Raw genomic sequence first — 12753 nt, 5'->3', positions numbered from 1 at the left:
TTGAGCACTGTGCCGTCACTTTTCAGTGGCACATGCGTCTACAGTGGCGCATCAAACTTTCCACTTATGGACGGGATACATAAATTAAAAAATACCCTCCCTAATTACCAGAATTTAATTTTTTTCTTTTTTTTAAGTTTTATGTGATTAAGACATAAGATTCATCGTAATTTTAACCCACCACCCCCTTCTCCCTGCCCTCACCATCAAAAACTTTATTTTTCGATTTTATTTTTTTTTGGTGGGATGCAATCAATTTTAAAATTTCAAAAAATTTACACGCATAGTTAAGGCTTTTATAAAACACGTCTACTTTTTATAGACATGTAGGTTGAGTGTACATAACCTCAAAAAAATTTTAAATTTTTTTTTTGAAAAAAAGTATATAACTTTTTTTTGGGGAGAGCTGCAGATCTAATTTTTTCTTAGTCTTGTGTATTTTATCAAACACTATATTCCTATTTTTTTTCAGATTTTTCTGTAACGTTGGTCACCTTCAAAAATCCAAAAAACTGTTTTTTAAGGGGGTTTTGGGGGGTTTGATCGTGTTTTTATGATTTTTAAATATTCTAAAGAACTCAGTTACTTCAAGTTACATATAAGCTATAAAAACAAAATTTATTTGATATATTATGAAGTCTATAAAATAGGGAAAATGCCCCAAAACCCCCCAAAAAACAGTTTGTCGGATTTTTTAAGGTGGGGAGACTTAAGGAAAAATCTCAAAAAAATTAAAAATATAGTGTTTCATAAAACACACAAGATTAAGAAAAAATTAGACCTGTAGCTATTCCTCAAAAAAAGTTATACGCTTTTTTGAAAAAAAAAATTCTTTTAATTTTTTGAGGTTATGTACACTCTACCTATGGGTCTATAAAAAATAGGCATGTTTTATAAAAGCCTCAACTATGCGTGTGAATTTTTTGAAATATTAAAATTGATTGCATCCCACCAAAAAAAATAAATAAAAACGAAAAATGAAGTTTTTGATGGTGGGGGCAGGGGGAAGGGGGTGGTGGGTTAAAATTACGATGAATCCTATGTGTTAATCACATAGAACTTAAAAAAATAAAAAAAATTTAATTCTGTTAGTAAGTTCTGTTAACTTTTAATTTATTTATCCCGTTCATAAGTGGAAAGTTTGATGCGTCACTGTCGACGCATGTGCCACTGAAAAGTGACGGCACAGTGTTCAAACGTTTTCTTTTAGGTTCTACTATTTAAGTTATTGGGTCCCATCGTGCCTAAAATGATTAAGAAATTTCACCTATAGCGGCTCTTAGTCTACAAAGGTAGTGGATGGAGGCGAATGGCAGTCATTTTGAACAATTTTATTGTATAAAGTTTTGGTAGTGAAAAATGTTTATTCTAAGTGTTTGTAATAAAATTGTTAAAAAAAATAATTTTTTCTCAATCTCGTTTATTTGCTTTTATATTTATTTTTCTCATAAACTAATCACTATAAGCATCATGTGTTATACATTTTTGAAATCAGTACAACGAGGAGAATCCAAATATCAAATAAAAAAAGGTGGTAGTAATTTAAAAAAAATTAAGGGATGGTACGGGGGGTGAGAGGGGTGCCTTTGCCAGCAAGCATAAACATGGCATATTATCTCTCCCTTCAATTATTATTTGACGTGTTTTTGCGCTTTTCCTAAAAATCAGTGTTTCAAAAGTTATTTAAGGTGGATAGTTTTATCTGAAGAGCACTGTTTATCAATCAATTATTTTTGTGTAAGCGTCTATTTGGTACTAGAGACCCGGACAGTACCACTAAAGACAGAAAACGGAATTGAAACCAATATTTCTTAGTGGATCGGAACCGAAACTGAACCCTTATTATTGATATTAAATATAATTTATGAAACTGATCCATAACAACTAATTTTTCAAATGGTTCTATTGTTTTTTTCGGTTTTGTTGTTCATAATATTGTTACTTTTTTTTTTAATCAATAAAACATGCATGGAAAAACATGTCGGTTTTTCGGTCGCTGCAGCGTCCTCAAAGGGGATTTCAATTTATTTTTGAAATTTCCCTTAAATAGGAATTTTGGTTTTGTGTTGATTCAGAGGTGGGCAAGCATCTGTACTGAAGAAGGTTACATCAGAAACAGCGCTGTCTGCAGATTATGCCTTGCCTCCGAATCCTTTGACAAAATTCTGAAAAATCTGAATCCTGAAACAAAAGTTTCCTTTAATTCATTTTGGTTTTTATTTGTGGTTGAATAACCGTAAAAAATAAGTCCAGAATATTGTGTAATTTATATTTTAACCGATATTCAAAAATATTGAACCCCCTGTTTATATATATATATCTTGTTGCAGATTATGGTCTGAGAAGAAAATGGACTCGATTGAACTAAAATCACTTTATTTGACTTTTACACTTGTTGCTCGTTACATCGTTGGTGGTCGAATGAGGGCCTGACTGAACTGGGCCTCGATTTTTGACCATTCGCTTCGTTATCGAACGTATTCGGTACGTATACTAAACAGATACGAAGCGAAGGGTCAAAAATCGAGGCCCTGGTAACTGAAATCCTGACGTGTCGGCTACACGGCTGACGTATCGTATCCATGGAATTTCGAAGAGGGTCGGCGTAAGGTAAATTTAAATACTAAAATCCACTCTGAGACACCCTGTATATATTAGAGTGCAGCTCCCCGTTAGTAACAAGCTTAAAAGTCGCTTGATATACACATTTTTGTAGTTATTATTTTATTCATATTTTTTGCCTTGTTTGCCAAGATCCAGTAATATTTATATATTATACATAAAATATACATACCACCTGGAAATGATGTTAATTGCTGAGATGAATTAAGAGATTGTTGCACTTTGATTTGACGAATATATTGAAATAAAAATATTATACAAAAACATGTATGCTACACTCAAAGTCTTTAGATGAACTGTTGACTGCGTTCCTTCTTCCTTCGTTGGGATGACAGAGGGGCAAAGGAACATACATTAAAAGGCGCACACATCAGGGGCGGCGTTGCACAATGGCTCGAACATCCTCCCCACCTTGAAAGGCTCCTTTCAATCATCTAGAGGTAGTGGACATATTTTGTTGAACCCACGTTTAATGATGCCAGTAGAAGTCTTGATTGTAGCTACTCGATTGATGTTGTCCCTTCCAGGATGTACACTGAGTATTCGGCCTAGCTGCCAATGGGTTGGATTGATGTTGTCGTCCTTTATAAGGACCAAGGCTCCATCTGTGAGAGACTCTGATTTTTCTTCCAGCGTCCCTTGACTTGTAGCTGGGAGATGTACTCGGTTTTCCATTTTGCCCAAAAGCTTTGGCACATCTGCTGGAGAAGCTGGTATCGATTTAGTCTGGTGACCTTTATATCGGTTAGATCTTGGTCTGGAACTGCTATGATTGGTTTTTCAATAAGAAAGTGAGCAGGTGTTAAAGGGCTGAGGTCATTAGGATCTGGACTAATAGGAGAAAGAGGGCGTGAGTTTAAAATTGCCTCTATTTGAATTATTAAAGTTTGAAACTCTTCATAAATAAGCGCAGTTTTTGACAAAACTCGTTTTAGATGTAATTTAGATGATTTTACTCCGGCTTCCCAGAGTCCACCAAAATGAGGTGAATAGGGCGGTATAAATTGCCATTCAATTTCTAGGGAATTTGTTAGTGACCATAATTTGTCTCTTAATTCAGGTGCATTTAAAAGAGATGCTAATTCTCGTTGAGCACCTATAAAATTGCTTCCATTATCTGAGAATATTTTTTCGGGTTTTCCTCTGCGGGACACGAACCTTCGTAAGGCTTGTAAAAATGCTTCAGATGAGAGACTTAAAATCAATTCTAGGTGTACGGCCTTGGTGCTAAAGCAAATGAAAATACCTATGTAACATTTAGTGTTTTTGCATCCACGACCTTTTTTGTCTTTTATGAGAAATGGACCTGCATAATCAACACCCGTTATTGTAAATGGACTAGAAGGCATTACTCTAGCGCTAGGAAGATTTCCCATTATAGGCTGAATGGTTTTTGCATTAAATCTAAAGCATCTTACACACTTTCTGACAGTAGCACGAGCTAAGTTGCGACCGGATGTGGGCCAGTAAATATCTCTTATAGTATTGAGAAGTAACTGAGCACTGTAGTAGTTTGTGAAACTATGTTTGTTATTTCTTCTCTTAGTTACTGTCAGATGCTTTAAAATATGTTATGTCATTTTATTGTAATAATTTAGATAATCAGATTTCTAGTATATTAAAACCTAGTTTGTAAAGGTTATTGCAGTTTTATTACAATTTAATATACTAGAAACATCAAATATGGATAAGCTATTACGACCAGACAGATTTGATGCAGATCCAAACTCTTCTAGATCGTCTCAAGAATGGACACATTGGAAAGCTACTTTTGAAAACTTTATTTCCTCTGTAGTTGGTGTTTCAGAGGAGGATAAATTTAAATTACTAGTAAATTACGTGAGCAACAATATTTATGAACTTATCTCTGATTGTACAAAGTATTCTGAAGCCAAAAGTATTCTCGAAGCTCTTTTTGTTAAACCCAAAAATGAAATTTTTGCCAGACATATGCTAATGACTAAAAGACAACAAACTGGTGAAAATATAGATCAATACGTTCAACATCTTAAGGTGCTTTCCAAAGAGTGTAATTTTCTAGCCGTTTCTGCAGACCAAAATAAAGAAGATTATATAAGAGACTCTTTTATTAGTGGGATTCTTTCTAATGACATAAGACAACGTTTACTAGAAAAAAACAGTATTACTCTGAAAGATGCCATACTGAAAGCCCAGTCTCTGGAGTCAGCTTCAAAACACTCTGAGGCTTATATAACTCCTGTACAAATTATTAATGCGATTTCATCCGAAACCACAGAGCAAACTAATTATACTTCTGCCGCTGTGAAAAGTTGGAAATGTTACTTTTGTGGAGCAACTGAAAGACATCCTCGTATCCTATGCCCTGCTAGAGACAAAATTTGCAAGAGGTGCTCGAAAGTTGGACATTTTTTTAAGGTATGTAGGCTTCAGACGTCCAATTCAGCATCAGCTGCCCTTTTAGCTACTACTACATCTCGTTCGAATGTTAGAAATCTTGCTGCTGCCCCTCAATGTTTATCTAAAAGTGTTACTAAAATAAAGGTGAATGGAAATACAGCTGAAAGTTTAATAGACACAGGTAGTTCTGAGTCATATATCAGTAAAAATTACGCATTGGCTATAAAAGTGAAAACATTTAGAAGTCATGCAAGCATACTAATGGCTTCAACAGCGCTCAGATTGACTATCTCAGGACATTGCTTTGTTAAATTAGAAATAAACGGACATTCCTATAAAAATGTCAAATTATCAATAATTCAAGATTTATGTGCTGATGTAGTAATAGGTCACGACTTGCTTAAACAACATTCTTCTCTAGAAATCACTTTTGCTGGCTCAAAAATGCCTTTAGTTATTGACCGTGTGGATAACATCTGTAGCTTGGCATACTTAAATATAGAGCCGCCAAAATTATTCTCCAATCTATCAAATAAGTGCAAACCAATAGCAACTAAATCAAGAAAATTTTCAGCTGAAGATAGAAAATTCATAACTGACGAGATAAAGAATCTTCTATTGAATGGAATCATAGAAGAAAGCAACTCTCCTTGGCGTGCACAAGTACTTATTACAAAAAGTGAAACGCACAAAAAGCGAATGGTGATAGATTATTCACAAACGATCAATAAATTTACTTACTTAGATGCCTATCCTCTCCCAGATGTTGAAGGTATTGTTAGAAAAGTAGCAAGATATTCTGTCTTCAGTACTATTGATCTTAAAAATGCATACCATCAAATTGCAATCAAAAATGAAGAGAAAATATACACTGCTTTTGAAGCAAACGGCCAACTATATCAATTTTGCCGGATCCCTTTTGGGGTAACCAACGGAGTGGCATGCTTTCAAAGGGTTATCGATAGTATTATTAAATCCGAAAATTTAAAAGGAGTATATGCTTATCTTGATGATATTACTGTTTGTGGATTAAATCATCAACAGCATAATGAAAATCTTAATAAATTTATGGAAGTAGCGAAGAAATACAATTTAACAAAGTTATTATACACTAAATTCAATCAAACTTTTGGGTTATCAAATAGAGAATAAGACCTTAAAACCTGATCCTGAAAGACTTGAACCATTAAAGAAGTTACCTTTACCAAACGATTCACAATCACTAAAGAGAGCTGTTGGAATGTTTGCACATTATTCCAAATTTATCCCACAATTTTCAGACAAGATACAAAAACTAGTCACATGTAGTACTTTTCCTTTAACAGAACAAGCAGCTGAAGCTTTTCAAATTCTTAAATCTGAAATAATATCTTCAGCTGTTACTACAATTGATGACAAGGTTCCTTTTGTTGTTGAATCTGATGCTTCAGATTTTTGTATTGCTGCTTCTCTTAGCCAAGGAGGAAGACCTGTTGCTTTCTTTTCAAGAACTTTATCAAAAAGTGAAAGAAATCATTCATCGGTGGAAAAAGAGGCTTATGCAATAGTGGAAGCTCTTAGAAAATGGAGACATTTCTTGATAGGTAAACATTTTCGACTTATAACTGATCAAAAGTCTGTGTCTTTTATGTTCAATATGCGCCACACTAGTAAGATAAAAAATGAGAAGATTATAAGATGGCGCCTTGAACTATCATGCTACAGTTTCGATATTCAGTACAGACCAGGAGTTTATAATGTAGTGCCAGATACTTTCTCACGAGTGTGCTATTCAATACATCCTCGATCAAGTCTATTTGAACTTCATCAATCCTTGTGTCATCCAGGAATCACCAGAATGGTCCATTGGATAAAGACACGTAACTTACCATATACTATTGATGAAGTACGTGAAATGACCAATCGCTGTCCTATCTGTGCAGAAATAAAACCAAAGTTTTTGAAAACTCAAGAGAGATTAATTAAAGCAACTTCGCCTTTTGAAAGATTGTCTCTGGATTTTAAAGGACCGCTTCCATCTAGATCTCATAACAAATATATCCTAACAATTGTTGACGAATATTCTCGATTCCCCTTTGTATATCCATGTCCAGATGTTTCAGCGAAAACTGTTGTGAAGTGTCTTACAAACTTATTCTCTCTATTTGGAATGCCTAGTTACATCCATTCAGATCAAGGGGGGGCATTTATGTCTCAAGAAGTAAAAACGTTTCTCCATTCACAAGGAATACCGACAAGCCGAACAACATCGTATAATCCTGAAGGCAATGGTCAGACAGAAAGATATAATGGAATTATATGGAAAACTATTTCTCTTGCTTTAAAATCTAAAAATTTAAAAACTGAACAGTGGGAAGAAGTAGTTGAAATAGCTCTTCATTCAATTCGTTCTCTCTTGTGTACAGCTACAAACAATACCCCTCATGAGCGAATGTTTCATCATTCGAGAAAAGCTTTAAATAGAACTGCACTTCCTTCATGGTTGATAACCCCTGGAAAAGTGTTTATGAAAAAGAATGTGAGGAATTCCAAATATGACCCTCTTGTAGAAGAAGTGCAACTGATTGAAGCTAATCCGAACTATGCTGTTGTTAGACGTGAAGATGGCAAAGAAACAACAGTAGCTTTAAGACAACTTGCACCAAGAGGAGATGTATCTCTACTTGACTGTGACAATGTTACTGGATTGGAGTCTGAGCTTTGTAACGAACAGTTTATCAAGGATCCACCAAGCCCTAGATCAAGTGATACATGTGAGGAAAATACAAATATTTCTCCTGTTAACGTTCTGGAAGAGGGTGGCATTGAAACTGATTCGAGGGAAGAAAATAAAGACATTTTTATTAGAAGAGGTACAAGGGAAAGAAACGCTCCTGCTTACCTTCAAGACTTTGTTGAAAAATAAAGCTGGGGTGAATGTAGTAGTTTGTGAAACTATGTTTGTTATTTCTTCTCTTAGTTACTGTCAGATGCTTTAAAATATGTTATGTCATTTTATTGTAATAATTTAGATAATCAGATTTCTAGTATATTAAAACCTAGTTTGTAAAGGTTATTGCAGTTTTATTACAAGCACCAGCGTGTAGTAATATAAGATGTTGTTCTTGAAACAATAGTTTTGTGAAATGATGATTCCCATTAATTAGAATGGGGTGTTTTTTATTGAAATTGTAGTCAGAATACTTGAGTCTACCGCCAACGCGCAAAATATTCTGACGGTCTAGAAATGGAGTGAGACCACATAACCTATTCTTTGATGCCAGGTACTTGTTGTTTGATAAATCTTTAATTTCGTTACAGAATGATTGATTTTGACTAACTTTGATCAATGCATTTAGAGAATACTTTAGCTCCGATAATGTCAAAACACCGGTGTTGCGATTATTTCTGTTAGCACAATTATTTACAAATCTGAAGATGTAACTCGTGACTCTACACATCTTAGAGAAATTAGAGAACCGATCAAACGGAAAACTCAAAATATCTGGTGCATTTTGAGCTAATAGAGTTTGAGTTTTTAGCTCTGGTAGGTGGTCTACTTTGAATTGTTCATTGGGCCAAAATTGTGAATCTAGAATTATCCAAGATGGGCCATGCCACCATGTTTCAGAATTTAATATTTGACTGGGAAACATGCCTCTTGAAATTAAATCTGCTGGATTTTCCTTGGTTGAAATATACTTCCACTGGTAATTTTTCGTTAGTGATTGTATTTCCGACACACGGTTACCTGTGAAAGTTTTTAGTAATTTTGGACTGGTTCTTACCCAAGCCAGCGTTATAGTTGAATCGGACCAAAGAAAATATTGATTAAATTTTAGATTTATGGAAGTCTGAACTTTATCAACTAGGCGAGCCAATAGCACGGCACCGCAAATCTCTAGACGAGGAATACTGACTGTTTTTACAGGTGCAACCTTGGATTTTGCACACAACAAACTTACTTGTACCTTGCCATTTTTATCGGAACTCCTAACGTATACACAGGCACCATATGCACGTTCTGATGCATCACAGAAGCCGTGCAACTGCAATTCTGCTGGATTGCATAATATAGTATGCCGTGATATTGACAAATTGTTCAATAGAGGAAGTTCGTTTTGCAAGCTGATCCATTTAGAATAGAGTTCTTCAGGTAGATTGTCATCCCAGGATAATTTATTGCACCATAGGTTTTGCATAATGATTTTACCTATGATAGTACATGGGCTTAATAGACCTAGAGGATCAAAGATTTTTGATATTGAAGATAAAATGGATCTCTTAGTGATTTTTTGTTTAGAAAAATTTGTATTGATATGATAGAATAAACTATCATTCGAACACGACCATATTAGCCCTAAAGTCTTGGTCTTATTGTCATCGCTTGGAAACTCTAAAATGTCGAAAGCTGAATCAGAATTTGATATATCCTTTAGAACTTGTGAGTTGTTGGAACACCATTGTCTCAGGTGAAAACAACCGGTCTCTAATACCTTGGATACATTGCTGCAAATCTCTTGAGCCTCTTGAATAGAATCAGTCCGGTTAGCATATCGTCGACATAAAAGTCTTCCTTGATTATTCTTGCAACCTTTGGCTTAAAATCTTCAATCTCATTTGCTAATTGTACCAAACAACGTATAGCGAGAAAACTAGCTGAAGCTTGACCGTAGGTGACAGTGTTTAACTCGTACGTTTGTAAAGGTTTTGAAGGATCTTGACGCCATATGATCCGCTGCAATGGTCGCTGTTCTGGATTTATTAGGACTTGCCGATACATTTTAGCGATATCGGCAGACACGACATAGGCATATTTTCGAAACCTCAAAAGTATAGAAAATAGGTCGTGTTGAAGAATAGGTCCTATTAGTTGAATATTATTTAAAGATATTCCATTGATAGTAGGAGCAGATGCATCGAAAACAACGCGTAGTTTTGTAGTAACGGAAGATTCTTTTGTTACTCCATGATGAGGTAAGTATATAGTATTGACATTGACCATCATTTTGGTCTAATATAGCTGACATGTGATTAAGTTTCTCATATTCGGTCATAAATTCAATGTATCGTGATTGCAATGTAGGATTTTTGACCAAACGTCTTTCAAGAGCATAGAATCGTTGCTCCGCGTGAATTCTTGATTCGCCTAAGCTTTCTGGTCCTTGTTTTAAGGGTAGATTTACAACAAATCGCCCTTTGGTATTTCTTGTTGTAGTTGTTTTGAATATTTCTTCACATAAAATCTCATCTTGTGAAAAAACCTTGTGATTATCTAGTTCTTCAAGCTCCCAAAATCTAGCGAGAGCTTGAGACAGTTCTTGATTGGCACTAATATTGCATGAAACCGTATTGGGACTAGCGGCTCCAAGAGTTCCGGAAACAATCCATCCAAGTTTAGTTTCTTGTAGATGGGACTTATTTTTCCCTAAGGATATCTTGTTGGCACCTAGAAGTTGCCAGAACAGATCCGCTCCAATAAGCATATCAATTGAAGAGGGTTTGAAAAACTCGGGATCTGCAAGTTTGATATTGTGGGGAAATTGCAACTCGGAGATACTAAGAAGATTAGCTGGCACATAACCCGTAATTTCTGGTAAGATATAGCAAGTCAAATTGGCCTGGAAGGTATTGTATTTTGATTTGATTGATACCTGGCACTTGGTTTTGACAGAAGAAATGTTATTGGTTATGCCGAATATTGACAAATTAGTGTTTTGAGTGGGAAGATTGAGTTTTTGTTGAATGCCTTCTGTTATGAAGGAAGTTTGGGATCCGCAATCAAGGAGAGCTCTAATTGAGTGAAGATTGTTTTGATTGTCACAAATGAGAACGTATGCGGTAGATAATAAAACCTGTCCTACCGATATAGAATTAGATACGCTGCTATTTAGTACATTTGTGCTCCCTTCACCTGAGCATTGCTCACTTAACGGAGTGTCATTTTTATCGTCATGGAGAAGTGTATTATGATTTGATTTGCACTTCTTACATGGACCCAATTTGCACTTATGTTTAGTGTGTCCTTCTCTTAGACAATTAGGGCATAATGTTGCTGTTTGATTAACGAACTGGATTCTATCGCAGACCGAAAGTTTTAGGAAATCGTTGCATCTGTATATTGAATGTTCACCCTTACAAAATGAACAAGTGTAGTGTCCAGACATGAAGACCTTTGTTGTCTTCGCGGTCCGAGAAACCTGATGTGATTTATTATTGTGTGTGTTAGGTGAAATATTATTTTTGTAATTTAAAGAGTCTACAAAATTAGCTCGCTCACGCAAAAATGTCAGAAATTGGTCCAAAGTAGGTGATTTGGTTGTATTACGCGTTTGTCTCGTCCAATCGCTTAGAGATGCGTTGTCGATTTTTTGACAAAACCAAAATATTAACAAACAATCCCAATTTTGAATAGATTGACCTAATTGCTGTATTGCTCCCAAATGTTTTGAGATATTGTCAGCTAATTGTTGTAACTTATCATGCGAACCCTTGTTAATAGATTCCAAAAGAAATAAAGCACCTATGTGATCATGCAATAGTTTTTTAGTATTATCGAATCTTTCGCACAACGTATCCCATGCTACTGTAAAGTTATCCGCGGTGTACCGAATGTTGCTTATAGATGCCGCAGCATTGCCTTCTAGAGCACCCCACAAATAGAAAAACTTTTCAATATTGGTTAGGTTATTGTTCTGGTGAATAATGCTAGTAAACGAGTCACGGAACTCGAGCCACTGTTCAAACTGTCCGCTGAACTTTTTTAGAGAAATATCCGGCAGCTTTATACCACCTGATCGACCTGGTGCACATGTGGAACCGTCGTGATTTTTTAACAATAATTTTGCTGTAGCTATAATATTATAAAATTTAGTTTCAAATGAATCCAGCTCTTTGCCGAGTTCATCTAGTGCAGCATTGTCAGACATTAATTCAATATCGCTATTAATATTTTTAAATTCTATTAGTAGATATATAGAATCATTGACTCTCTCTTTTAGAGTAAAAATATCTAAATCAGTTAATTTGTCTTTTTTGAGTGTATCTAAATATTTTTCAAAGCTTGTCAGAGAGCGTTCGATGGTAGCTCTTTTTTGTTTTAAAATTTTTATATCTGAATCAGACATTTTAATTTGATAAAATAAATTTAATTAAATAATAAAGATTTTAATTATTAATAAAAACCGTAAAAAATTCAAAATGAATTATATTTGATTATTTGTGTTAATTCTAATTAGATTTTATTTCAATTTCCTATTTAAATTTATTTAATTAATTTCTATTATTAACAAAGAAAAAATTTAAAATGAATTCGATTTAATAAAAAAGAAAAGAAAAAGTTATTATGAATTCGCCCTGTATAAAACTGTATCATAAAACATAACATGCAACCCTATGCATCGGCAATTAAAAACAGATAAAATATTTGGTAAACATCTGTGAGGGTGTAAGGAAATATATATTTTGAGACTCACTTTCTTTATCGCTGCGCTGCCGGCTGCGGTAACTACTTGAAGAAGGGTCGGTGTCGATTCTAAAAATAGCTCTCGTCTCGGGATGTGGGATGTTGAGTTTAAAATCGACTGTTTGGCGGCCCTTAATGTTGATTTTGTGAATGTATTTTTTTAATTAATTCACTTAATTAGTATTTATTGCACTGGAACGCATTCGCTCGTAAGGACCATGGAAATGATGTTAATTGCTGAGATGAATTAAGAGATTGTTGCACTTTGATTTGACGAATATATTGAAATAAAAATATTATACAAAAAC

The 12753-nt window shown here is 34.7% G+C and overlaps 1 protein-coding gene across 1 annotated transcript; it reads left to right on the top strand.

Annotated features, from left to right (window-relative positions):
* Positions 1 to 4305: 4305 nt before the first annotated feature.
* On the top strand, positions 4306 to 7906 carry LOC126890259 (uncharacterized). The gene is made up of 2 exons (XM_050659117.1): positions 4306 to 5019; positions 7694 to 7906. Exons 1-2 carry the CDS (start codon positions 4306 to 4308, stop codon positions 7904 to 7906), a joined length of 927 nt encoding a protein of 308 aa, XP_050515074.1.
* Positions 7907 to 12753: the final 4847 nt, after the last annotated feature.

Source organism: Diabrotica virgifera, chromosome 8 (assembly GCF_917563875.1).
Source record: "Diabrotica virgifera virgifera chromosome 8, PGI_DIABVI_V3a".
NCBI classification, from domain to species: Eukaryota; Metazoa; Arthropoda; class Insecta; order Coleoptera; family Chrysomelidae; genus Diabrotica; species Diabrotica virgifera.
The sequence above is the reverse complement of the archived record's forward strand: the minus strand, read 5'-3'. Positions and strand labels throughout refer to the sequence as shown.